Raw genomic sequence first — 26,729 nt, forward strand, 5'->3', positions numbered from 1 at the left:
GAGCCAAGTGCCACGGGAGTATTGCTCTTGTTTCATTCGGGCTGCCTTGCCCTCTCCCCACCCAAAGCCTCTCTGACCACAGCAGGGTGGGCACTGCAGAGAGTGAATCCTGGATGGTGTGGGCAGTGGGCAGGGGGTGCTAACCTCAGATGTGGACCAGGGCTGGAAAATCACTCCTTCGGCTGGAAAAAGATCTGCACCCTGCCGAGCATCAGAGAGCTCACACAGAGACCACTTTTTGCTGCGGAGCAATGGGTGTTTCCCAGCAGGACAGCAGCAGGGAGCGGGACAGGGCTGGCCAAAACAGAAGTGAAGACACGAGGCCCTCAGAGAAGGATCCATCTCCCAAGAGCTGGGAAAGCCCCATCTTCAGACCCGAGTCCAAGCAGCTCCATCTGTCCATCACCAGCCCACTGCCCCGTCCTCTGGGAAGCGGCTGCTGCCACCTGCTTCCTGCTGGCCAACCCTTCCCAGGGCGGCTGCTGCTTCTTGCCCAGGGAGCAGGGAAGGGCAGGGGGGCCTTCCTGGCTGGACCTAAGCAGCAGGGGACCACTGGCTTTGGGGCACCCCACAGAGAGGCCCTGGGGCTGCGGAGTGAGGCTCCTCGCAGCGGGGAACCACCCCAGCTCCTCCAGCCTTAGCCTGCACCGGCTGCTCCAAGAGGAGAGCTCGCAGCCAGGACGGGGGCTGAGTCATGCTCAGCCCCTGATAACCTGCCAGGACAACGGGAGGGCTCTCCCCTGCTCTCGAAACACCAAACAACATGCTCGGTATCTGTCTTGTCCGTTCGCCTGTCCCCCTGGCCAGACGCCCTTGCCGCTTGAGGCCACAGGGACCAAAGGCAGTGATTCACTTCCCCCTTTGTAATGCTCTGCGGTTGCCGATTTTCCACTAAAGCATCACAGAAGAATGGGCAGCCTCCACACCAGTGTCTGTGTCTACAGGGGGAGAGGAAAGCAGCCAGCCTTGGAAAGCAGCAAATTGACCGCAGACCAGAAACTTCCCCTTTCTTGGACTCGGAGCAGGTTCCTCAGCAGGCAGACGGGATTCATGGCTCAGGCTCCAGGCCCCGGAGCACAGGGGGGGCACTGCTTAGAGAGCACTGAAGCCTATTATCAATTAGCTCACAAGCATGCTGACAAGGAAGACAGCTCTGTTAGGACTCAGGGAGGAGGGGGGAAACCACACCATACAAGGCACCTGACTTCAAGCCCACCCACACCATGTCCATAAATCTCGGCTCAGTTTATCATCCCCACGGGCAGCAGAGAAAGCTCTGAAACCTGCCCACCCCTGGCTCGTCACTGTCCCTGAAGGGCTGCCTTCAGCCCTGGTACCCCCTGTGAGAGTGAGGGAGACACCGAAGCCCCCCTGCTCTCCAGGGTGGTGGTGAAGGCAGGAGAAGTTCTCCTGGCCTGGAGAAGCAGGTGGTGGGGCAGAAGACCCTCCCGGATGGGGAGAGGCTGTGCCAGGCAGGACCTGCCCACCTGAAGGCCACGGGAGTGACCAGCCAGGTGTCTTCATGCCCGATTCCCAGTCACCTGCAGCCAGATCTCCTGCCAGATGGGCTGTCACGGGGACATCAAGGTGAGTGGCCACCCCATTCCTCCTTCCAGTCACTGTCCCGCTTGGCTGCAGGACATTGCAGCCTGGCCAGAACGGCTGCTCGCACGTCTCTGCTCAGCTCTCTGCTGACACGAAACCTTGCCACACATGCCACACGTGCCACCTGCCACTCTGTCACTGCTCGTCTTTGTGCTCTCGCATTAGCGAGCAAGCAACTGCCTCCCTGGAAGCGGTCCAGCTCTCCAGGCATGGGAACAGCACCTGCCTGGCCCAAGGAGGGTGCAGACAGGCACAAGGGCACGGCACCGGGCTGGCACAGCAGCAGGTGGCCCTGGCTGGCTCTGTCAGACGTTGGTGCTGACCCCTCAAAGGGCCACAACCGGGACTGCAAAATGCCAGGCGTGACGGAGGGCTGTCTGAAGGCTCTGTAGCTGGAGTGCGGGCTGATGCACCCCTGAAAAAAAACAAAACAAAATGCAGCCCGCAGCTGCTCTGAGCTTCACATGGAGCCAGCAGAGAAGCAGGCCAGCTGCTCAGTTACAACCACCGCATCTGGCCCCCTGAGCACACCCTACAGACCAAAGCAGGGACCTGGAGGGGGTGGGAGGCAAGGTGTGCTGCTTGCTGTGGCGGAGCAGCCCGTGCTGGGTGTGCGGGGTGTGCTGGGTGGCCAGGGAGACGTGCTCTCACATGTCCACCGGCCCTGCGCTCCCCAGCGTGGGCTAATGCAGCGAGGAAGCTGGTCCAGTTGGCTCCCCTTCCTGGATGCAAGGGCTGCTGCATTCCCAGAAGTTGTTACGGACACATGATAAACCGGCACAACACTGCTGCCAGGCCCAGCCACCCAGCCTCTCTCATGACTCGGTGAGAAGAAACCCATGCAGAGGTGTCCTAACAGCTGCCACCAGGCTCAGGTCTCCATCAGTGCAGCCTTACAGCTGCAGACATGTCCCCATGGCCACGGGTTTTGTGCTGTCACACAACCGGGCATAGAGAAGGGCAAAACATTGGCTTGGAGCCCATGGGAAGACAATGGCACAGCTGGGGAGCTGGTGTTGCGCACCACCACCAACATCCAACAACAACCTCACGCCGAGGACCCCAAACCCATCTGATGAAACTTCCAGCAGAAGAGGCGTTGGGCAGACTGAAGCTGGGGTGACCTATCCCCCTCTACGGCGGGCAGAAAACAAGCATCGAGCTCACATTCATCCTGTTGGTGAGCAACTCCAACCCCCTCCACCGAGCTGCCCGCTTCAAAGCCCTGAGGAAACACATCGCCCTATTCATCCCCACACCCACACGTGCCCTGGCAAGCGGGGGCAGCCAGCAGCCTCCCCCTGTTTTACATGGGTATAGAGAGGGCAGGCAAAGCCTCTCCCACAGCAGGCATGCCAGCAGGGGGAAAAGCATGCCCAGAGGGCACAGGGTGGAGAGGAGACGTGTTTAATCCTCTCAGCTGGTGAAGAGGCTTTTCATCTACAGCCGGGGGAGACACCCACACACCCTGGGAACACTCCGGGTCTAAGACATATTTCAATTTAAAGTAGTGGCTTGTATGCAGGTTGAACAACCTGGCCTTTGGATCTATTAGCTCCTTTTAGTTAGGTTTTTATGTCTCTCCATCCCCTGTCACACACAGGATTCCCTCACCTGCAGCACTGAGCCACGAGAGCCACATTGGGACATTACACTTTGCTGCCCACTCTCAAAGTCAGTGTTCAAGAGGCATTTAGATAATGTCCTTAATAACATGCTTCAATATTTGGTTAGCCCTGAAGTGGTCAGGCAGTTGGACTTGATGTCCTCTGCAGGTCCCTTCCAACTGAACTGAACTATCCTATCCTATCCTATCCTATCCTATCCTATCCTATCCTATCCTATCCTATCCTAGTCTCAGCACCGCTGGGAATCAGGGAACAAGCATCCCAATTATTTCTTCTGTTACCAGCACTGGCTCCATCCCTCCAGCTGCTCAATAGCCAGAAAACGAGAGCCATAGCACATAGCCATGATGCTTGGTGGCAAAGTCCATGTTTCTAGGTGCACAGTCCTCCCACCATGACCATGGACCTGCTCTCGCGCCTCTCCCATGTGGCTTTCGGCACCCACACCGGGGACCAGCAGGGAGGAGCAGGCTTTGTCAGCGGTGGGAAGGGACCAGGAGCAGGCACTGCCTGGGCACCAGCCCTCCGCAGAGCACCCCACAGGGACAGGGAAGGCAGAGCTCCGGTGTCGTTATCAGCCTGTCCTAACGCCCCTGGAAGAGTCTGGCACTCTGGTGTTGTGGCAAGCCTCATCACTGAGAAATCATTGTGGCCACCGTGCCGAGGCACAGGCAATCTAATACACGCTGCCTGCCCCTTCCACATAGCCTCAGCCTCTGAGCGTGCTCCCCATGCTCCCAGGCCAGCTTTTGGCTCAGACGTGGGTCTGTTAACTGTTCCCCTCAGCTCCCACCCTTCCAATTTGTCAGGATCTTTTCTGGCAATGAAAACTGCCTTGACTCAGTGCAGGACCCTGGGGAGAACAGGAAAAAAGCCCATGCGATCAGGTCTTCTGCCTCCAATGTCCTAAGCACGCCTGGTCCCTCACGTGCAGCCACACTGCATTGCTCTCTGCTGCTTAATTTGCTGTTTGCTCCTACTCTGCAAAATCTCAGCCTCTCCTTCTTCTAGATTTCTTCCTCCCATGGAGGATTTTTTCCTTCGGCTGTAACAGATAATATTTTTCCAGTCTGAATCTGTTCATAGTTCCTGCAAACGCTTAGTTTCTGGGGACTTCTACATCTCCATTTCAACCCCTCCTTGTACCAAATCAGCTTCAATTCATCCCTCGTGTCCTGCCAGCACTTGGTGATTTATGGAAACGCTCAAAACCAAAGAGAACCCCTTTGATTTTGCTTAAGTACCAGCTTAAACCAAAAAAGGCAGCATATGACCAGGTATGAGAAACTGCAACATAATCCGTATGCACAAGGAAGCTGAAAGAAAGCTGGACGACAAACCAATGCAGGCATCAGGGAAAAATTCTCCAGTGTTTGATCGTGTGGCCTTGGTGCTTTTCTAACATCTTTCTTTTTTACACAACTGCTACATAAATTGTATTGTCATAAATGTCCCAAGTGATAGATGTGTAGTATATAAAATAGGCTATAAACTGGATTTTCTGTACTACTTCACCCATCACATGCACATTGCATTTGCCGTGCACACTGCTCTCTAGCTTGTAGTCTCAGACTAAGTTGACAGGAGCAGTGTTTTTCTTTCACGTAGAAGGAAAACTACATTTGAACGTCTTCTCCCAAAGCCTAGAGGCTGAATTAAGTTATAGGAACGGCTCCCAAGGAGGTACAGAAGAACCAGGCCTAATATAAAGACCATATTTGGAGTTTAAAAGGAGCCCGAAAAGCTCGCTATCCTCCTGCTGCTCTGAAGTGTATGCAACCCCCTAGAAAGTAAATACATAAAACACATAAAACAGAATGGTGCTGACAGCTTTAAAGCACCAGAAAGTCGAGCAAGTGTATCTGGTGCCAGGCTAGAGAAGGTGTATCTTGCAATTTAAAAATAGAAGTATTTTTATATAAGAAAAATTACATTTACACTCCTCTTGGGTAGCTTGAGTTTTTCCTTTAGGCTTCCCAGACAGCCTGCCAAGGGCTTTCGACTGTGTCAAAACAGGAGACGGGCTGAGACCTGGAACTTACGGAGCTCTCATTGCCCCGAGTGGAATCTCTTTTTTGCATATTCTCACACGGACTGGCACTGGCTTTTCAGTTTCAATTTTTTAATAAAGTCTCAGATATCTACTCAAAGTCGGCTCTGGATCAAGGAACATAAGTGCTTGGCCACCTTGTGAAAACTATACTGCCATAGGGAAGCACTTAGAAAGCTGCAATTAGAGCTTATCTGCCTTAGGGAAATATGCCATTCAAGTTAACAAGCATAAACACGCCGCAGCAGGGAAGGCAAGGTTGGCACCAGCATTTTACCCCAGGAATTCAAAGTCATCTCCTGAGCTGGTCTCATCCCAAGCAAAGGAGGAAACAGCCCGCACAAGGGGAGTGTGCTTGCACAGAGGGACTTCTCAACCAGGATGGCTTTTATTTCCTGTAGCTAATTGGGTATTAATAAGTTGTAACCCTCATAAGTGTAAGTTGAATGATAGTCATAAGTGAGCAGAAGAGCAGGAGCGTGTTCAGTAGGTGAGTGGCTGGTACCGGCCTCCTCCTAGCATTCTCTGTATCACTGCAGTGGGCAAACTGTCCTGGACACTCTGCAGCAGCCCAAGAAAGGCAGTAAGGAAGCTCCAATTTCCTCATAACCATGGGAAGTTCAGAGCTGGTGAGACAGGAGGCTTCAGATACTGCCTTAACAATGAAGACTGCTCTGTTTGGAGCAGCGTCTTCAAAAATCAGATGATATTGCACTGATTTTTCATTTTATCTGCTAGCCCTCAATGACAACAAGCTAATCCAGCTTGGTTTTGCCAAGCCACAGCTCTCAATGTCATGTTTCAAGTGGCCATCCCAGGGTGGAGAGCTTTACATCCATCCACAGCCAACACAGTGGCTGCCATGGATGCCACTCTCCTCAGAAATGAGCACACTAGGCATTTGCCACCAGACCAGGAGCTGCTTTCTAACCATGATGAGTTACTTCTGCTAGTTTTCAAAAGGGGGGAAATATACTTTTTCCATCCAGCAACCTCTGCTGCACACCCAAGAGCCTGCCTCCTGCTTGCTCCCTGCTGTTCTCATCATTAGCTTCCCGGAGAGAGGAGAGAGACTTTGGCAGGGCCTCCCTGCTGGCACGAGGCTCCCCCAGCCTCTCCAGGCCAGAAGCGCTTGCCACAGCTCCTCCAGGCCTGCAACCAGCTCTTCCTCGCGTCAGGAAGGGAGGAGATGTCTCCTCCTGGGTGCTGGAGAGCGGGCTCTGAGACCAGGAGTCAGGGGGACGGGCATGTCCCAACTCAGCCTTCTTCCTTTTCCACCCCAAAACCAGCAGGCACCTCCTAGCAACTGCCCTGCCCAAACAGAGCCCTCCCAGAGGAAGCTCCCTGCTCTCCAGGGCTTAGCTGTACTGAGCTGTCTGCGCCATGTCTCAGCACCTTGTACCACAGCTATTTCCTTTCCCCTTGCCCGGCTTGCTGCGAAAATGCTTTGCAGGTCCCGGTCACATCTTCTTTTTTTTTGTGAAGAGGAAAGCCTTGCTTCCCTACCCCAGCGCACACATCCTGCCTGGGCAGCACAGTCTCGGGGGCAGATGTGGGTAGGGACCCAGCACCCGGGCACCCAGCACTCCGCTCCCCCAGGAGGGACCTTCTCGGGGTGGCAGCGGCAGGTCCCTCCCCACGGGCTGCTGGCCACAGGGACAGGTGGCCACAGAGCAGCCAGGCGTCCAGCCAGAGGGACAGGGGCACGAGCCCTCTCCACCCCCTGCTAAACAAACAGGAATTCTTCCGATACTCCAGCCTTAGGAAAACAAAGCTGTTTCCATTTAGCTCGGCTTCTGGGCTGAGGTGCAGCTCCACCCGCACAATCATCCGGCGGGGCTTTGCTTCCCCGGGCAGAGATTCAGGCTGAGATCAAGACGAGGGAGGATTTGCTGCTAGCCCGTGCTGGGAGGGCCTCTAACACCCCCAGGGCTTTGCTCTCCGGAGCACTCCCTGCTCCAAACAGCTCAGGCCGGGGCCTCCTGGCTTCTGTGGCGGCTAGCCGGTCCCTGTGCTCCCTCAGACACCCAGCTCCAAACCTCCTCCTAGCCATGAAGGGATCTGGGAAGCCACACTTCTCCCCACCTGCGCTTTAAGGAGCAAAAGCTTGAGCATCACCAGCTTCAGAGCCACCAAAGTGATCCCAGAGCCGCCCGTCTCCGAGCCATGCCTTCTCAGCAGGTGCTGAGCCAGGAGAAGGCTGGTGTCAGCTGAAGCTCCTCACCGTGAAGGAAGCGCTGCTAAGAGCCTCCCTCAGCAGGACTGCCCGAGGCCAGGACAGAGCAGGCATGTCTAGCACAGGCTCTGCCACACTGCAGCACCCAGCACATGGTGCTGGTTTCTTGCACTCCGGGAAAAGCTGCCCCGTGCCAAAGGTAGGATATCCTGCGATACAGCACAGGAACAGAGCTGGGCACTCCCAGCTCGTGTGCCCAATACAAGAGCTCACAAGACAAGAGGACAAGGCACCACATCAAATCCCACGGACTCCGTCAGGCAGACAGATTTCATCATTTTTCCTAAGCATCTCGGTAGCAATTTTAAATTTAAATCACTGGCAAGTCTGACCAGCTGAGGATAAGAAACCATTTTAAGCCAGCCCCACCTCTCAGGGGAGTGGGGAATATTTTGGTCCAGAAATTTTCTGAATAACCCCTAATGTTGCTCTTCTATCTCTGAAGACTCCCTTCAGAATACATTGGAAGCAGAATCAGCCCCATCTCTGCTCAGAGAGCAGGTCTCTGGGGAGGATTCATGTTTTTTGCTGCATGTTTATGTAGCATCTACTACAGCATTGTTCCAGTACATGACTTCACAGCTTCTGATTACTACCTCAGTACAAACAAACACATATAGAGCCAATATATACACAAATAAACAAAAACAGAAAGCAAATTCACTCACGTGAGGATTGATTTCCTGTCTTGGCACAGCACAATGTGGCTTGGAGGTCTACAAGCTCCTACCCTTGCGCAATTCCTCCTTGTTAGCAATGAGAATGCACAGGGAGATTGGGGACTTATTGTTTGTCCTGGATCTCAAAGCCATCTCACAACAACTGTGACCTGGAACCACCAGTGTCCTCAGCCCCTGAGCCACCCAAGAGATTCTTCTACACTTCCGTATCAGCAGATCAGACAAGCAAGGCAGCTGCTGTGGGACCATGGTGGGCTCACTACAAGAGGTCAGCGTGCCACCAGCACGACGACTCCTTACCCAGGAGGAGACCAAGGACTGCAAAAATCTACCTAAGCTGCTCCTCTCAGAGTAAGTGAATCGAACCCCAGTGAAGGTGAGCCTGTGTTGCCAGCACCTAAGAAGCAATCCTTGTACTTGCAAATCTGAGCAAGATCTACCCAGTTCTGGGAAGGCCAATATGCCTCTTGCTTTTGTTGCTACAGGCCACTTGTATGGAGAAAGCCTGATGGAGAAGCACAAAAAGCACATCAGCAGTAGCACAGAGACAGATGAAGTTGCAACTGCAAGAACAAGGCTCCAAGTTCAGACTGGTCTGACAGCACGGTTTCATGAGACAAATGTCCATTCTAGTAAGTGGCTTGCCCCAAAAGGGAAGTCCACCCCCTTCCTTGCTAGCTTTGCAATCCTTCTGGTCTTCACGCTTCAAATTACCCCGCTGCAGGGGCAGAAAATCATCCTTAAATTTGCTGCGTTAGTGTTTGCTGGCTTATAGAACTGAGCCAGCTCACCCAGGGGCCAGATGACAGCAGTGGCAGTGCAAAGGAAGCAGTGAGAGAGCACAGCTGGGTGCAATGTCAGCAGAAGTGCACCTTTGGCTGTGGGCTTTCAGGCAGCACAACCTGCCTGGGGTTGTGAACCCCCTCTTACAGTGCTCCATGGCTAGCCCAGAAGCAGGCTGGCCAAAGGGGACACTCAAAAATAGCTGGGAAAGAACCCATCAAATAGCTGCAAGACTTTTTAGCCATGCCAGTTGTATGCCATATGTTACATTGTCCATGGACAAAACCCAAGCGACTGAATTGTACGAGAAAAAGCCCAGGGGCTGAAGCATGGAGCACAGACGGGGACCAGTGCCAGGGTGCAGGCAGCCCCCCACCAGCCCGCACAGCACTGCCAAGGACGAACATCCAACGCTCTCGCTGAAGCGAGGGATGAGGTGACGTCCTGCGGCCTCTGTGGGGAACGAAGGAGGAAAGGCATGGCATGGTCCTTAACGGCATCCTATTTCTTTGGGACTGTGCCAAGGGATTTAAGGTAGAGCAGGCAGCTGGGCATTCAGCACTCCCAGCCCAGCACTCGCTAGGCGCTGCCTCTGTCTGGACAGCAACGCTCTGTCGGTGCCTGCACAGTCCCGTGTCCTCCGCACGGAGCCTGAGGTCATGTTCCTTACTGGGAAAGCCTCAAACAGGTGGCGTATCCGCTCTCCCTCCCCTCCCGTCCTTGCACACAGAGGGGTGGGAGGAGATCACTGCCGTGGGGAAGCTTGTCAGGAGCGAGTGGGATCGTGGGCATGTGCTAAGGCTGCCTGCTCACTTGTGCACCCAGCCTCTCCCCAGCAGCAATGGCATGGCCTTGGCCACCTCTCCCCACGAGTATCACCTTGGCCTTGCTGAATCTGGCTCTCGTTAGATAGCCTTTCATTTGGGCACCAAGGTATGCTGGCTTCAGTGAACTGCCTCGTGTCAGTCATCCCTTTTCAGTCATTTGAGCCCCTCCAAAATTGTAGATGTCCAAGAGTGAGTGTCCAGAAATGTCTCCAGCCCATGCATTGCATCTGCTTCACAACAGACAAAAACCACAACAGCTACTTTAAATGCAACAAGCACTTTAAAACCAACTGGAAAAATGCAGAAAACCAAAGCCCAAATTGCCCACTTCCCAGGCAGCTCCAAGTAGCGCTGATAGAGAAAGTCAAAACAGCTCACAGAGGAAAAGGAGAAACTGAAGTTACCTCCTGGTTTGGCACTGCCAGGGCACATAATTTGCTGCAATGTCTTCTTGACTGTTACTGAGAGACTTCTGCTGGAAGCCATGTGCAAATTCTCAGCTGTGGTGGCTACCAGCAACGAGTCTTTCAGGCCCAGCAACTGGATAAGCAGCAGCAAGAAAGACACAGGCCTCTAGGAGGGGGTTTAAGAGTCCATGGACTCTTACAAAGAAGCCGAGATGATTTCTTTTGAAAAATGTGTGGGTTGTCCTATACCAGCAGGCACCATTACCACCTCTCCATCCCCACCAAGCGGCCTGAATAGCAGAGGTACTTGTCAGGGAAAGGCACCTTTCATGCCTTTACTGCCTCCTTAGTGCCTTTCCCAGAGGCTGTGGGGTCTCCCTCCTTGGAGATCTTTAAAAGACACCTGGACGTGCTCTGGGTGGCCCTGCTGGAGCAGGGGGTTGGACCAGGTGACCTTCAGAGGTCCCTGCAGCCTCAGCCACCCACTGGTTCTGTGACTGATTCTGCCTTTCATGCCTTTTTCCATAAACAAAGAACCCACATCTCCAGAGGGACTTCACAAAACACAAAATGTGGAAGAGTATGAGAGCACCTCAGAACCGAGTCATGGCAGGCAGGATGAAGCCATAAGCTTTTCTTCACACAGAAGAAACAGACGATGCCACAGTTATCATCCTGAGCTCAACATGCTTCTTGCAGGGTCTCTCTTGAACAAACCCCTCTGAACACCAACAGCTGCGCCTTTGTTTCCACACCTGCCTGCGGAATGACCCACGCGACAGCAGGGTGACACAAAAGCAGGGAACACCCAGCTCAGTAATGGCTCGAGTCTGAGAGGAGACACCTCAGAGGCACTACACATATCATCATTTGGCTCAAACCAGCATTTAACAGCACACCTCAGATCTGTGTGCCTTCCCCTGGGTGCCACCTGCACATGGTGCCCTGGACACATCCTCTTCGGAAAGAGTTTTCACCCTGCTCCTCAGCCCACCCCGCTGTCCCCGCTTAGGCTGCTCGAAAGACAGGGGCAAACTGCTCCTCCCCTGTGGGACCACGTCCCATTCCTGTATGTGCCTGGGGACCATGACAGTGCGCTGGGGACAAACTGAGTCCCCTGGAGCAGACTTACCCGGTGGGTGCGTGTCGTGGGACGGGCGCCTGAGCCCCTCGTGTGGAGGCATCCCTCTCGGCCGTGCTGGTCCTCCTCCGCAGGGAGCTGGCGGGGGGCTGGAGGGCGATGCCGGGCGGGTGGTACTCTTGCTCGGGGACGACTTCTTCACACCTGGAGCCCTGGAAGCCCGAGCGGCAGGTACAGACCTGGGGCCGGCTGCAGGAGCCCTTGTTCTGGCACGGCGGGTCGCAGACAGCTGGGGGGACACAGACAGGCGGTTAGCGGGACACGGGGCTCCTGGCAGCAAACAGTGCAGTGGTTTGTGTGCTACCTTTCTGCTTTATTCCGTTCTGGGGTCTGACTTGCACGGTCCTCCTGCCTCTCCCCCTTGCCAGCTCTCCCCCCACAGCTGATTTTGGAGTCACCATGCCCAAATTCCTCCACAGTTACAGGGACTTACAGTTCATTAATTTCATGCCCAAACCACTCTCCAAGCCTGCGTGTGTTCCTAATTACAGCACATCAGCTTCAGTTTGCGCCCCGGGAGGAAAGTGCTGTTAATTATATGCTGGACCCTGACACTTCCCAAGTTAACAGATGCCAAATTGGGTTTATAACCCAGTCAGCGAGAGCCAGGGAACCACAGCTCACTCGGGTAGGACCAGGCTAGATGTTCTGAGCAAGTATAATTGAGGAGGCATTGAAAACCGACGTCTTCCTTCAAAGAAGAGAGGAAGGTAAGGGCTGCCTGGCAGGAGGCCATGAAACCTCACCAGACAATGCAAGGCAAACGTTAACCTCCAGCCACGTGGAAAGCCTGTGGACGAGCTGCAATGTGCAGCTACCACTTCTGCTCCAGGCCCATTCTCCAGGAGTGCCCTGGGTGGCTGCAGGAGCCAGTTTGATGTACCAGCACCTCCACACATAGCTGCCGAGGCTCCACGAGCACCTCTCTCCCTTCCTGGTTATGTTCTCACACTGCATCCATCACTGGGAGATCCAAGCAGGTCTGTGAGACATGCTGCTTTTCTGGACAACAGACACACAGAGAACTCTAGCCCTGTGTGCCATGCCCACATCACCCTGCTGGCACCAAGCAAGGGAAGTCCTTGTGCAGACTCCAAGGTCCTTTCACTACAGCACGGACCATTCCCTGACCCCAAAACTGGTCTGCCATCAGCTTTTCCTAACTGCATCAGCGATACATTGGCTGGAACACTTCATTTGACCTTTATTTTACTGTGTTAAGGCTCAGGAAGAGAGACAGATTGGGGAAAAGGGAGAACTCAAGCCATGGAGTGCTGTATAGGCTAAAGCCAGAGCTTTTGATGAAATCCCTCAGAAAAATAAATCAGCCTCTGCTGCAGACTCTGGAACACAGACAGAGTCCTAGTCAAGCAGGAATGAGCTGTCTCGGGGAAGCCTGACAGTCCAAAATTTGATGTCATTTATAACAACTCAGCTGTGATTTAAATGGGCTGTCACTCCATTCCATTATCTCCCAACAAACACCTATCTCAGCAAGCTGCACCACCCCAGGAAGCCTGCGGTGCCAAACAGCCACAGAGGCTGCAGAGAGGGGACCCACCAGAGCAGCAGCTCCAGACCCAAGCCACAGCAGCTCTCATGATGTCTCCCACATACAGCTCTAATGGTGGCATGGGATGTAGGCTGTGCCCCTCGGCAGCGACAAGCCACCAGGCACTCTGAAAGCCCCCGAGGCAGCTGATATAAAAAAGAGAAAGAAGGGAATGGGATCAGCCTTCATGCAGGATGGGCGGGGAGCGGCCCTAGCTGAAATACTCCACCTCTAGGATTAATCCACTTCCCTGTTTCTTTTGGAGACTCAGAAATGACTTGAAAGAACTTTTAAAGGTCACTGGTTCTCGCTCAGTCTAGATGTGCAAGGTAGGACGGTCAGAGCCCTCAGCAGAAAGCTGCCAATTCCAAACGTGAAAATCACGAGTCAGACCCCCAAAACCATAAAATTGTCAGAAGAAATAAAACAGTTAAATATATACACGTATGTATATTTGGAGTCTTTCTCTTTGCTTGCTGGCTTCTGAGCCTAGGGGTTGCTCAGAGATGTCTCTCCCCAGCCACAGGGTTATAAACACTTTCTGGTGAGATGAAAGCCCCTCTTTTCTTCTCGTTGTAAGCACCTGCTCCTGAAGCTGGGGCTTTAAGGAAAGCAAAAACAGGTATCTCAAAACTCTTTATAAAAGGATGAGGTTGGGAGGATGCTGCAGGGACAAGTGTTGCGTGCCTCTAGCCACCCAGCTAGGCAAGGCAGCAGGACAGTACACGGGGACTGCCACGGAGTCCAACCTCCCATCGCCTTGCACACACGCCTGGCCCAGGACTGAGCAATGATGTTGCTCGAGGTCTAGGGCAGTGGTGCAGATCTTCACTGCAGGCTCTCTGAGCTGCTTTCCTGCTCAGTCCCATTTAACTGGGGGAGAACCTGTCCATCCGCTGAGGCAGCCACAGGAAAACTGGGAAGGTGCTGCAGCACTTGTACCACTGGGGTGATTTAGTCCACTTTTTCATGGAAAAGTTTGCTTATTGATGCAACACAATACGTAACCTCAGTTCTAACCTGAAGCTCTGACTGTGTCAGCAAACCCAGAAGGGAAGGATAACTTAACACAAGTGAGAGATTTGTGCAGGCTGACAGGCAGGTAGATCAATGGCAATGTATGAATAACAGAGATTGAAAACATAACTTCAATGAAAAACAGCCTATACTAAAAAAACTCTACAGTCACTGCACAGAGGACAGACAGAAGGAGAGAGCACGTGAATATCATCTCCGTTTTGCAGATGCAGAGAAGCCCCAGGTGCTAATGCGGCTGTCTGAAGACACACTGTGAGACGAAGGCAGAGCCAGCGACAGACCCTGGGATCCCCGTGCCTTCATCGAGCATCTTAACCACAAGCCCATCTGTACGAGATTAGAAAGTGCATGGATTTATTTAGTCCTTCCCAACATGCCCATTAAAAAATGTTTCCTTTAAACTTTAAAATACTCATGGCAGAGAAATGCTCATCCTGCATCACCAGCCAAGGCTGCCATCCTGGGAAGCAGCAGAGAACCACAGCACATACTGCTGATAAGGGTGGAGATGGACGGACTAATGTCGGGAGGCTGAGCAGGAGGATTACCCTGCTCTTCAGCAGAGGGGAAGGAATCAGTCTGAGCAGGGCATGATGAGCTGATAGGGAGCAGCTACATTATCTATGAGATTGTCCTCCTTAACTCTGTAAGCTTGCTTTCACCCCACCAACAAATGTCAGCGTCCCCAAGTGAGACAGTTCTCTTTTTTTATCTTCCCAGTCACTGACTCTCTGAAAATCCCCCAAGTCCTCACTGCACTTCAGCCCTAGAAGCTGGAGGAAAAAAAAATACAAAGGCTGGAGCTTGAGTTCAGCCATGTGTGGAGGTTTTGCAAGAGGAAAGTCCCTGGAAAAAGCGTCCCTGGAGAAGGAAGATGTCACTGTGCATGGTAGGTAATGGCAATTAGATTAAAGCAAGTGTTTGGCCCCCCCTCCTCCTGTACCCAGGCTTGGACGGACCAAAACCCAGGCCCTGCCCATGACCCGAATGCCAACTTCTTCCCTGCTTCACCACACTAAGAGGTTCCCTCTGGCTGCGCTTCCACCCTGCTAACTTCCCTGATATGCCCCATATCAAAGAGCATGGGATCAGAAATTAAACAACACTGCAGCACAGAAATTAACCGGAACGGGCTGTCCAGCTTGCGCTGGCAGCTTTAAACACAGCCAAGCGTCCCCGGCAGCTTGAGCTCCAGCAGAAAAGCCCACAGGGGGAGGTAGCTGGGAACTCGGAGATGTTTACACACCACCGGTCTCCATCCAAGTCCTGCCTGAGATTTCCCATCCCCTGTTGGGGTGACACTGTCAGGCCCAATCGTGTTGACGGTGTCCTTTTAATTAATCCTCGGGAACAGCGGCACCTGAGCGGGCGCTCAACAGCCTGCGTGGCTGCGAGCCCAGATCCACGGCTCCTACAAAAACCCCTAATGAGAGAAAGATGCTGCCATTGCTGGCCTCCTGCTCTGTTTACAGACACTGTCTGGCAGCACAGCACGCTCTCTACCGTTTGGCTTCTGTGGATGAGGGGGGGGGAAGAGAGCGAGAAAGGAGGTGAGTCAGCCCTTGGCCCCTCGCTCCCGAACGGCGATTGCTAATGCAATTATCCCGGCGCAGCCCAAGCGCTGCGAGACCCCGCGGCAAACAACGCCGAGCTCCTTCCAGCCAAACATCTGGGCAGCTGCTGCCACTTGAGCGAAGCCAGATGCTCGGAGGATGCCCTGGTACTGCCCCTGGTGTGGGGAGCATGCCCATCCCCTGCCCTGCCCAGCGCAGGGTTCATGCGCGGGGTCACGATGCTTTTGGGACATGCAAGCTGTGGTGTCCCTACTCACGTTTGATGCAGCGGTTTGTGCCAGGAGCCACGGTCCATCCCAAGCAGCACTGCCTCCCGCAGACGTTGGGCCTGAGCAAACAGACAAAAGGGCGCGATGAGGAGGAGAAGGGGGAGCCGAGGTCTCTGCAGCCAGCACCTCTGAGTCACCCGCAAAATTATTTCCTGCAGCATCTGATATTTCCTTCCAGATGAACCAGCAGCTGAGATCAAAACCTATCAGACAAGGGCTGAGCTGTTCAAGTGCCTGGAAGAGAACCCCCCCGGGACGGCATGAATGCGGCAGTGTGCGCCATGCCGCAGGGAGTGTGCCCCTCCAGAGCCGGCACGGCACTGAGGAGCCATGTTCCTCCTGAGGGCAAGGGCAGGCCACAGGCCCGCCATCTTTACCGACCTCGTGGCACTGTATTTTTTCCATGGCACTGGGGTGTAAATCAGGCCTCACTCCAACTCAGGCCACAGCGTTTCGCCCACGGACACATCCCAGGCGGCTGCAGCTGAAGACAACACTCCCCTGCCTGACGCGCCAGCAGCCGCGTCCCACCACTGCTGTCCACCTCTGGCCTGCCAGCACTCTGGTGCTAAGCACCTCATGCTAACGCTCATTCCAGCAGGCTCAGCTCATTTCCACGGCTGTTAATTCCAGCACTTTGACGCAAGGTTGCTTGGACTGCCCTCACACGGACAGCATACTCCCCACCAGCACTTTCAGGTGGCGACCACCAGCCATGGATGGCTGGCGGAGATATTGCTGCGCTCTGCAGAGCCAAAGCAGGCGGCCAGCCCTGCTTCCTCTGGCCACTTCTCCTATTGACACATCGATAAGGAGGAGGGATAACAAGCTGCACGTTGTTCTCCAAGAGCATTTACTCACCGCAGAGGGAAAGTTTGGGGAATGCGTAACTTTTGTGTATCTAGGTAGAGGGGAGAGTACAGCTGTCAAACGATACAAAGGCAGAAATAGGCAGCCTGAAGGCTCTGGAAAGCCTCTGGAAACCAAGTCGGGAGTGTGGTTTATTTCTAACGCTGGACAAGGCAGTTGGAGCTGCTGACAGAATTTACAGGAACCATGGAAACTTGTACATTTGTCTTCTGGATTGACTTTCACATGAACACAACAGGGTCAGAAGATGATCCTGCTCTGAACCAGCATCCTCATGACTCCTGCATTCCCACGGCATGAGATGGCGGTGCCAGAGGTGCCAGAGTTCAAGGTGTGGGGCTCACGTTTCAAAAGAGCCAAGTGAATGGGTATCAGGCACGCAAGGATTGCCCTGGAAGCTGCCTGTAGAGAGACAGTCACCACACGTAGGAAGGGGAAGTGGTTTGAGAAGCCACATCATTTGTAAAGCATTATCCAGCCCTTCAGGATCAACATTTTGTTAACCCAGGTAGATTTTACAGGGGAAAGCACTTAAATTCCCTTGCTGTGGCTTCCTGCAAACAGGTCAAATTAATTCTTGCATCCGCTCATGCCTGTCCTGGAGGTCTGAGGAGCATGGCATGTTTGTCACCAACACTGGGGCAAGGCTGTGAGCCACCCCCGGGCACATGGGGCTGCTCCGGGATGGCAAAACCAGCGGCAGGGTCCCTCCAGCCTGGTGTCACTGTACCCGGGCAGCTGACAGGCATCGCCCAGGGGACGATGTGAAGGAGCTGGCAGAGCCTCCTGGCGAGGGGAGCCGTGAGGCACCGAGCCCCTGGCAGAGCTAGCACTGACGCGAGCCAAGGCCATGCTCCCAGCTTTGGACACTCAGCCTGCCTCCTGCTCATCGTGGTGCCCTGGAAACTGGAGGCAAGGCAGCGGGCAGAGGAGAGCGGGCAGCAGAAGGGCAGCGGGGGGGACATGGCTGGAGAAGTTCCCAGGTGCCAGTACATGGCTGTCTACAACATCGGACTGCTACAGGGTTCCCAGGCACCCTCCAGAATAGGTGCTCAGTGCCACAAAGCTTCCTCCCCATCAAGCAGTGCTATTCGTGGTGCTGGATGCACCACCATAACCCACAGCCTGCGCAAAGAAGCGGCTGTAGCCAAGTCTTTCGCCACCCACTTTGCCACAGCAGCCAGAGCACGCTGTCAGGAGCGGGTCCCCGCCACGGGAAGTGGGACACAAGCACTCAGGGTGAGAAAAGCCAGCAAGATTTCACAGTGTTATTTGAAACCAGAGCCAAGCAACTGCAACAAGCGCTAGGGGGAAGGAAAAGCAGAAAACTGTAGTAAGATCGTGGCTTCACATAGTTTAAGCATGTGCACAGCCTTGGTGGCGATCACACGGTGTTTGTTTCTGAAGCATTCGGCAGAAGCATTTTTTTTCTCCATTTATTTTAGCTGTAATCCATGCATCATCCTTCAACTTCATGCAGTGCTCCGCTGCCAGATATGCTGGCTCCATGCGAGTCATTCACAGCATCCTCACAGAAGGCCAGGGGGACTATTAGATCACCAGGTCTGCCTTTATACGGCAGGACAGTGAACTCCATCCAACTGTGTATGAAATATCTGCAGGCAGACCCAGCAAAAAACATTAGCAAAAGGCTGCTGGCATCAAAGAGCCACTGAAAACGCTCTGCCAAGTCCACATCAGCATTAACTGCCTCTGTGCCTGAGCAGTCCTACACGCACACTGCAGCAAGAATCGCTATCCCAAAAACCTGGGTGAAACAGGACTACTCAACTGCAGGCAGTGTCCACGACAAGAATTAGTCAAAAATTTTGTGCATTAGCCAGCACACAGAAAGAAAATAGGGGGGAGAAGGAGAAAATATGGGGTTCCCAAGCTGTTAGCCCAGGATTCCCTGTCAAAAAGCATCACATGCCCCTCAGAATTGTTCAGGGGTACGTAGCAAAAGTGGAGCCTTCCACCCAGCTGCCTCTAATTTTGGTGTGCATCATGTGAGGATTTATTTTCACAGCATCCTTTCACATCCTTTCTCGGGCTCAGTGTTAGAAGACGGCACTTTTCCGCGATACTTGCTGTGGTGTCAGAAGTCACCTCACAATGAGCCAACAGGAGAAAATACCAGAAGGCAGCTCTGGCAAGGCTTTCGGCTGGATGCACCCATGGGAGGGTGTGAGCAGGTCCCACCTGCAGCACCACCAGACATGAGCAGGGTACCACACACATCCAAATGGTCCCTGAGAAAGAAACTCAGTTTGGGATATGCTACTGTCAGACAAAGTGAGAAGACAATTCTGCAGAGGAGATACCATGCTAATAACAATTTTTTTCAGCCACATGACACTGTTTCACAGTAAGCATGGTGACCTGGGCAAGGCCCCTGGAGGTACCAGCAGAAAGCTGTGACTTGGGAACCAGGAAAGGCATCCCACGCTAGGATTTTAAGCCAAAGTAACTACATAAATAAATAGCACTGGGGTGGAGAGCAGCCTGCAAAGCCACCTGAGGAAGGGAAAATGAAGGTTGACATACCAGAGATCAGCAAGAGTGCAGTGCAAATAGCAGAAGAGAAAAATATCCCACCTGGCAAAAAAATGAAACATCATAAAATGAAGTTTTTTAGGGGCCCTGCGTTTCCTGGATGGAAACGTGTCCAGTGCAGCAAGGGACGTAAGAAGATGGATGAGGTGGAAGGCCGGGAGTCTCACGGAGAGGCTTGGAGGCAGCAGCAGCTAGCCTTCCGTGAGGAGCAACACCATGTGGTTACTCACCGACGGCGATTTTAGCTCGGCTTTCTTGTAGGAGCCAAAGACGGTAGGTCACAGGGAAGTTTAAAAAGTGCTGATTTGGACTCCAGAAGAGATGGAAAGCTACTGCTGACAAGCCATTATAGGCACGTTCCAGAGTTCAAGTTCTCGGGGACCACAGCAAGCTCACTCCTCCCAGCCCTCACTTCCAGAGCACAGACAGCGCGTGGCTCCGGGGTGCGGCTCTTCGCTCCCCTGAGCCTGGAGGACACGGCAGCGCCCTGTGCCCTGTGGAGCCACATCTCGCCGATACCGGGCCAACAGAACAGCAGCGATGGACACACTGTGACTGCTTCCTCAGAGGTTCTTCCGAACAGAGCGTGAAGCTCAGGGCAGCTCGCCCCTGGTGGCAGCATGGGTTGGCTGCTGGCACTGGCCGCAGCCGCAGCCTGGGGACCCCCCGGGACTGCTCAGGGTGGTCACTGGGAAGAACCGGGCTTCGTCTCAAGGGACCAGCTCCAGCTGAGCTGCCATGTGACCCTAAAGCACGGCTGACAACATTGGGGCTGCAGAAAGGATAAAATCCTCCTGAGCCCAGAAAAGCCCAAATCCAAGTGAGCAGGACCGGGCCTCCCAAGGAACGGTTTCAGCGTGCTGTCCCTCTGGGCGGCTGGCAAAACAAGGCTAGGGGAGTCAGTAAGCCAGCAGCCCGGCACCTACCTGCCACTGACTAGCTGACAGTGGTAAGGACTTTGAGTATCAGACGTAACGGGGAAGAACAGCAAGGCTGTGTTTACTGCTTCTGTGGAGTTGTAGGAAACCACGTGGGGTGTAGAAACTACACGGAGACAGCTCTGTCTTGAAATTTTGCAGGGAGACGAGTACGGGAGAGAGAAACTTCAGGGATTCGGCTGCCTTTTGCATTCTAGTGCAGATCCCTCCCCACGTTAAAGAAGACATTTCTGCCCGTGTTCAAGGGCAGTGAGCCCGCAGCCTGCCCTCTGCTTCCCCCGACAAGGGCTCACGGGGGAGCAGACGCGTGCTGCCACTCGGGTCGGTCCCGCTGCCTGTGCCAGGGCTCTGGTGGCCGATCCATCCAGCAGGGACACTCATCCCGAGGGGCATCAGCTGCACGGGAGCAGAGAGGGAACCAAAGAGCAGGGAGCCCAAGGGGAAGGGTTCGTCAGCGCCGTGCCAGACGCCCCGCTGCAGCTCCCCTCGGCCGCGGAGCAGCTGGCCTTGCCATACGATCTCCTCTCCACCTCCACAGGGCTGCAGCCAGAGCCCGGAGCGGGACGCAGCCCTGCCAGGCAGCTCATAGGAAGCCTCCCCCGGCCGAGCCAGCCGAAGCCATGGGAAGCTGCCGTGCGGAGCGCTTACAAGGGGCCCATTATGGGAGGAAGGAGCCAAGAGGCCAGGTACCTGCAGCACGAGCCGCAGCGGCCGGACTCGCTCCATCCCGCGGGGCCAGCCGAGCCCCTCCAGCCTCTCCCAGGGCACCAAACCCGGGGGGACGGCGGCGGGCACCGGGGCACCGCGGAGGGGGCGTCCCGCAGCTCGCAGCCCGGCCCGGAGCACGCGTGGGGCCGGAGGGGAGGGAGCCGGCGGGGGTCCCGCGGGGGTCCCGGCACCCGGCACTTACCCCGCGATCCTCCCGGCGCCGCTCGGCTCCTTCGCCCGGGGCACGGCTCGGGGTCGGAGCCCGCTCCTGGGCCGCTGCCGGGCCGCCGCCAGCCCCTGCCCGTGCCCGTGCCCGTGTCCCCGCCGGGGGCCGAGCCCGTCTCCGCCGCCGGGGCTGGCCGCGGGGCCGCGGTCGGGGCGGGGGGCGGCGGGCAGGGGCGCTGCCTCCGGGGGGGCTCGGTGCGGCCGGGGCAGGCCGGGCGCCGTGCCCGCAGCCCCCAGGGGCGCCGCCTGGCCCCGCAGCCGCCGGGGCTCGGCTCGGCGGGAGGCGCCGGGCTCCAGCCTGGCCGCCAGGTCCCGCTGGCAGTCGCCGAGCCCCAGCAGGATGGCGAAGGTGAGCGGCAGGACGCTGGCCGCGGCTCCCCGCATGCTGTCAGCCCGCGGGGCGGCCGAGAGCCGGCGGCGAGGGGTCGGCATCGTCCCGCCGGCTGCGCTCCGGTCCGCCCGGCGGAGCCGCTCCTCACTGCCCCATCGCCCCGCCGGGCTCCGCCGGCACCTGCTGCCCACCGGGGCCGGGGCTGCCGGGGCTGCCGGGCGGCCCCGCGGGAGGAGGAGGAGGAGGAGGAGGAGGAGGAGGAGGAGGAGGAAGAGGAGGACGGCTCGTCCCCCCGCCGCGCTCCGCGGGCAGCTCCGAGCACCTTCGCGCCCGCCTCTGGCACTGGCAGAGCCCGGAGGGGATGGAGGGTTTTATTTTTGGAAACCTCCCCCTTTTGTGTCTTTTTGATGCTGACATCCCCCCCCCCCCCCCTCCGGAGGACACGGCTCGGCCCCCCTCCTTAGGAGAGGAGACATTCCAGCAACACCCACTTTGGCAAAGGGAAACAAACTACAACAGAGGAGCCTTAACCCCTGCCTGCCCGGGGAGGCCGGCCCGGCAGCCGCCGAGCAGCCCCCGCCGCCCCCGCCCTGCCCGCAGCGAGCCTGGGCGCCCCGAGCGGGACGGGACGGGACGGGGCGGGACGGGGGGGGGGGCGGAGGAACGCGCCCCCGGCCCCAGATCTGGGGCCCTGCGGAGCCGCAGCAGCACCGCCAGCCGGCCCGCTGCTCCCGGGGGCATCTCCCAGCAGAGAGCCGAGGCACGGCGGTGGAAGCGTTATTGCCATCCCGTGCTGGCTCCGGAGATCTCCGAGATCTCACCCCTAAACCCGGCTCAGGGTTTACGTGCTTACTTGCGTAGGTCCAGGCTGGGAAAGGACCCGCCTAGCAGCTCCAGGTCCTTCAGCTAAGTGGCACCTTCCAGGAGACGCAGCCCACCAGCTGAGCAGACCTCCATCCCGCCCCTCCGTCTCCGTGTGGGCACCTGGCTCCAAGTGACTGTCTTAAATGCATTGAGAAGGACCGAGGGAAGAGTGGGAGGAGGGAGAAAGTGGCCAGAAGAAGTCTCCTTTCAGCCAGGCGTGCCAGCTTGGCCTGATCCTCTGCCACGTCCCTGCTGCTCTCCGCTGCCCTTGGCCGTCTTGGGCAGGAGCAAGTCCTCCTGGAGGAGCGCAGGCTCCATCCCAGCCTTACACCACGGTGTATGTGGGGTGGGCTCCCCCTGGCCCACAGTGGCGGCTGTGAGCTCGGTGGGTGGCTCAAGACCTCTCTCTGCATCTCTGCACATGGAAGAGAGCAAAGCAGTGCGCTGCGGGCACTCAAGGCGGGGAGATACCCACCAGCACGTGTCCCTGCAGTGCGTCCTGCAAAAAGATGTGTCCTGTAATGCTCACCAACTCCGTTTTGTTATATCAGGGTCAGGCAGATGAAAGGTGCGTCTCAGCATCTCGGTGCTGAGAGCAGCTACTGGATGCCTGCGAGAGAATGCGAGAGAGGGAGTGTGTGCAGAGCAATCCTTTCCCTGTGCCCTCACGTCTGCCTGCAGGGCAGGGGCTCCTGGAACCAGATGTTGCAGCTCAACCACGGTTTAACAGACAAATCAGACAGGCTGACTGTCATATCAGCCCATGACTTTATCTGATCTCCCTTGTCCACTCTGTTACGGGGGGCTGCAATAGAGCCCAGGCTCACCTCCTGCACCTGCTGCTCCGCTAGCCCCGTGAAGAACCAACTGACCTCTCCTCTCCTCTCCCCTCCTCTCCTCTCCCCTCCTCTCCCCTCCTCTCCCCTCCTCTCCTCTCCCCTCCCCTCCTCTCCCCTCCCCTCCTCTCCTCTCCCCTCTGCTCCCCTCCCCTCCCCTCCCCTCCCCTCCCCTCCTCTCCTCTCCTCTCCTCTCCTCTCCTCTCCTCTCCTCTCCTCTCCTCTCCTCTCCTCTCCTCTCCTCTCCTCTCCTCTCCTCTCCTCTCCTCTCCTCTCCTCTCCCCTCCTCTCCTCTCCCCTCCCCTCCCCTCCCCTCCTCTCCTCTCCTCTCCCCTCCGCTCCCCTCCCCTCCTCTCCTCTCCTCTCCTCTCCTCTCCTCTCCTCTCCTCTCCTCTCCTCTCCTCTCCTCTCCTCTCCTTGAGTCTCCTCTCCTTGAGTCTCCTCTCCTTGAATCTCCTCTCCTCGAGTCTCCTTTCCTCGAGTCTCCTCCAGTCTCCTCTCCTCGAGTCTCCTCCCCTCCCCTCTCCTCTCCTCTCCTCTCCTCTCCTCTCCTCTCCTCTCCTCTCCTCTCCTCTCCTCTCCTCTCCTCTCCTCTCCTCTCCTCTCCTCTCCTCTCCTCTCCTCTCCTCTCCTCTCCCTTCTCTTCCCCTCCCTTCCCCTCCCCTCCCCTCCCCTCCCCTCCCCTCCCCTCTCTTCTCCTCTCCTCTCCTGCAGCAGGATCCGGCTCCCCCAGCTCCTCTCCCACCTCCATCAGTAGCACTCCCAGTTTGAAACCAGTTGCTCCAGCTCCCCTCTTCCCGCTGCCTGAGCCTCCAGCCCCCACCTGGAGGTGAGCAAGTGCGACGGGAGCAGAGGGGCTGAGTGGGTTTGGGCTTCAACCTTGGCGAGAGCAGCTGGCAACAGCATCAAAGCAAACAGCAGCAGGCACCTCAGCGCTCCCCGGGATGTGGTCAGCTCTTCACCCATTTGGGCAGAAGCTCACAGAGCCCCTGGACCCCGCGAGCAGTGCCTGATAACAGCCAGGGCTCGGTTCTTTGTTCTGAGGAAGAAGAATGTCCTTTCCATCCTCACCTAATTACTTTCTTATGCAGCAGTGGAAAGAATGCTTGTGCCTAAACCTGACACAAGAAAATTATCAACACCATAAACAAAGCCATAAACAGAGCGGCTGAAAGAGTGCTCGGAGCTACTGCAGGCAGCCCCAGGGCGGGCTCGGCCGGGGCACGAGGGGGTTCCTGCCCCCGCTGGCACGGGGTCACCCTGGGAAGGTGCAGGCTCAGGGTTGCCCAAGCTGTAGGAGCCTGCGTCTCCCCAGCAGAGCTGAGGAATGAGATTTATAAAGCCAGTGCCCCGCACGGAGCCAGGCGCGGGGGGCTGGCATCCCATCTCAGATCAGCCTCGTGCTGTTCCTGCAGCCGCCCCCAGGAGCCAGGCACCCGGCCCTTCCCAGCCTCAGCCCTGCAAGCAGGTGCTCTCATGGGGACGTGCAGGAGCTGTTCGACCCCACGGGAGAGCTGCGGAGGAGCAGTGGCCACCGAGGGCACGGCGAGTGCCCACCGGGTGGGGAGCGATGGTAGCCCCAGTGCAAGTGAGCAGGGGGGCGATGCACACGCGCAGGGACGCTGCCTCCCAGTCTCACACTCAGCCCTCCCCAAAAATGAATTGGAAATTGGGAAGCGTGGGGAGCTGCAAGGCGAGCTGGGCTGCAGCACGCTGCTCAGCGGGGGCTCAGCAGACAAACACGAAATACCTCATTTCTCAGGAACTCACGGAGAGCGCGGACGGTCGGGCTGCTCGCCGCCGAGATCAAACCCACGCCTGGGAAGAGAGATTAGCAGCACAGAGAGGATGGCGAGTGCGATCCGACGGCGGGGAGCACAGCGCTGGCCTGGGAGGGTGAGCTGCAGGTGGGCAAAGTGCTCAGGGCAAAGCAGAGCCACTGCGTTCCCCTCCCTGTAAGTCCATGCACCAGCTTTGGTGGCTGAGACAGCACCGAAGGAGAGGCCAAGGTCAGATGGAGATGCAGTGTCTCCCCAAGCCCATGTTTTCCGTGGCCAGGGGAATGAGGCAGCCCTTGGGGCCAGCATGGAAAGGAAGGGGCTTGTTGGAGCCTGAAGAGGAGAGGAGCAAGCGTGCACCTTGCTGACAGCGTGGCCCGTCCTTCCTGCCACCGCTGCGGCAGAGATGGAGGGGTGCTTGGGTAGCTGAGGACCAAACTCACAGTGCCCACAGGGCTCTTCGGGATGGGGGTCCCTCTGTGCACCCTCATTCCCCCACCCTCCATGTCCACACCGCCTCTGCAATACCCCCTCGGAGGGGTAGCACCTGGGAACCACGCGTCCGGGGCCAGTTGGCCCCCAGATGCGGCTCCTGGCACCGCATCCCTTAGATTAATTAGCCCCTTTTCTTCCTCTTCTGAAGGGTTCACAACCCACATGTGCTTCTTCCTCGTCTGTGAGCGGACCCCTAACGCGCTGCAGATGGGACACATTCCACGGATTCAGGAGCTGCCTGTAGCTCCCACAGAGGAAAAGGAGCCCTCCCCCGGCTCGGGCTGAAGGGCAGGTGAAGGTTGGCCAGCCCCACGGCTTAAAAAGCAGAGTGCAGAGCCACCTTTCAGAGGCACAAGTCACAGCCTCTCTGAAAAGAGTCAAGAGACAAGGAGGGAGTGCACGGGGAGCTGGATGGAGAAACAGCTTCCAGCAATTCAGACATCTCTGCAGAGGACTTCTAACACCAAGGACATTGGAGAGGCAGGAAAAGAGGTTTCTAAACGTGAGAACACAGCCAGCAAATCCTCCGCAGACACCACCCGACACCCTGGCTATGCCGTGATGCACACACAGCTCAGCATGTGTGCTGATGGGACACCCAGGGAAGGAGATGTTCCCACTGGACCATTGGGAACAGCACCAAGCAGACACACATGCCGGCCCTCCAGCCACCTCCACCCACTCTCGGTGTGTCCCTCAGAGCCTCGGGGTACATCCCGGCCTCCCCCCGTGACGAGGAGGCCAGCAAGCAGCCGAGAACCATGTAAGTGACGGCATCTTGTCAGAAAACAGAACAAAAATTGTCCAGCACCTCCTAGCTGGGTTTATTGCTCCTTCTGCTTTCGTTTAGCCAGGACCATCTCCGAGTCGGAGGCGGGAGGCACAGCCCAGCCAAGTGGGTGTCCCACGGCCAGACTCTTTGGTCATGCTGTTGTCTAAACATATGTCCGTACGTTACCGGGGGCTGAGACCACACGCTGGAAAGGAGGTTACAGCATGAGAGGAAAACACGCTGCTGTGAAGGAGAAGAAACCTGGAGAGCAGGAACAGATGGCAGAACCCAAGGGATGGGAGTGAGGAGTGAGGCAGAGAGGATATCGCTGTGGGCTACTGCTGCGGAAAGGCTCTGGTGGGGCTGGCTGCAGAGCACAGCTGGCTCCTTATTTATCCATCACATTATTTCAAGCCCCTTCAGCAACTCATCCAGAAGAAAAAAAAAAAAAAGAGAGAGAGAGAGAGAGAAAACTCAGCTAGAATGTGACTCATGCAGAGCTACAGCAGCTCAAGGGAACCTGTCCGTTTATAATTAATGAAGTCCCGCTTCCAGTGATCCGACTG

The 26,729-nt window shown here is 56.2% G+C and overlaps 1 protein-coding gene across 1 annotated transcript in view; it reads right to left on the reverse strand.

Moving 5' to 3' along the window:
* LTBP2 (latent transforming growth factor beta binding protein 2) overlaps positions 1-21,519 on the reverse strand; it is a 64,528-nt gene extending 43,009 nt beyond the window's left edge. The window contains exons 1-3 of the mRNA XM_035539264.2: positions 21,065-21,519; positions 15,779-15,849; positions 11,349-11,586 (exon numbers count right to left, since the gene is read on the reverse strand). Of these exons, the coding sequence (XP_035395157.2) occupies positions 11,349-11,586; positions 15,779-15,849; positions 21,065-21,519 (764 nt within the window). The remainder of the gene's footprint in view (positions 1-11,348; positions 11,587-15,778; positions 15,850-21,064) is intronic.
* Between the last annotated feature and the right edge of the window lie 5,210 nt (positions 21,520-26,729).

This window comes from Cygnus atratus, chromosome 5, assembly GCF_013377495.2.
Source record: "Cygnus atratus isolate AKBS03 ecotype Queensland, Australia chromosome 5, CAtr_DNAZoo_HiC_assembly, whole genome shotgun sequence".
NCBI lineage: Eukaryota > Metazoa > Chordata > Aves > Anseriformes > Anatidae > Cygnus > Cygnus atratus.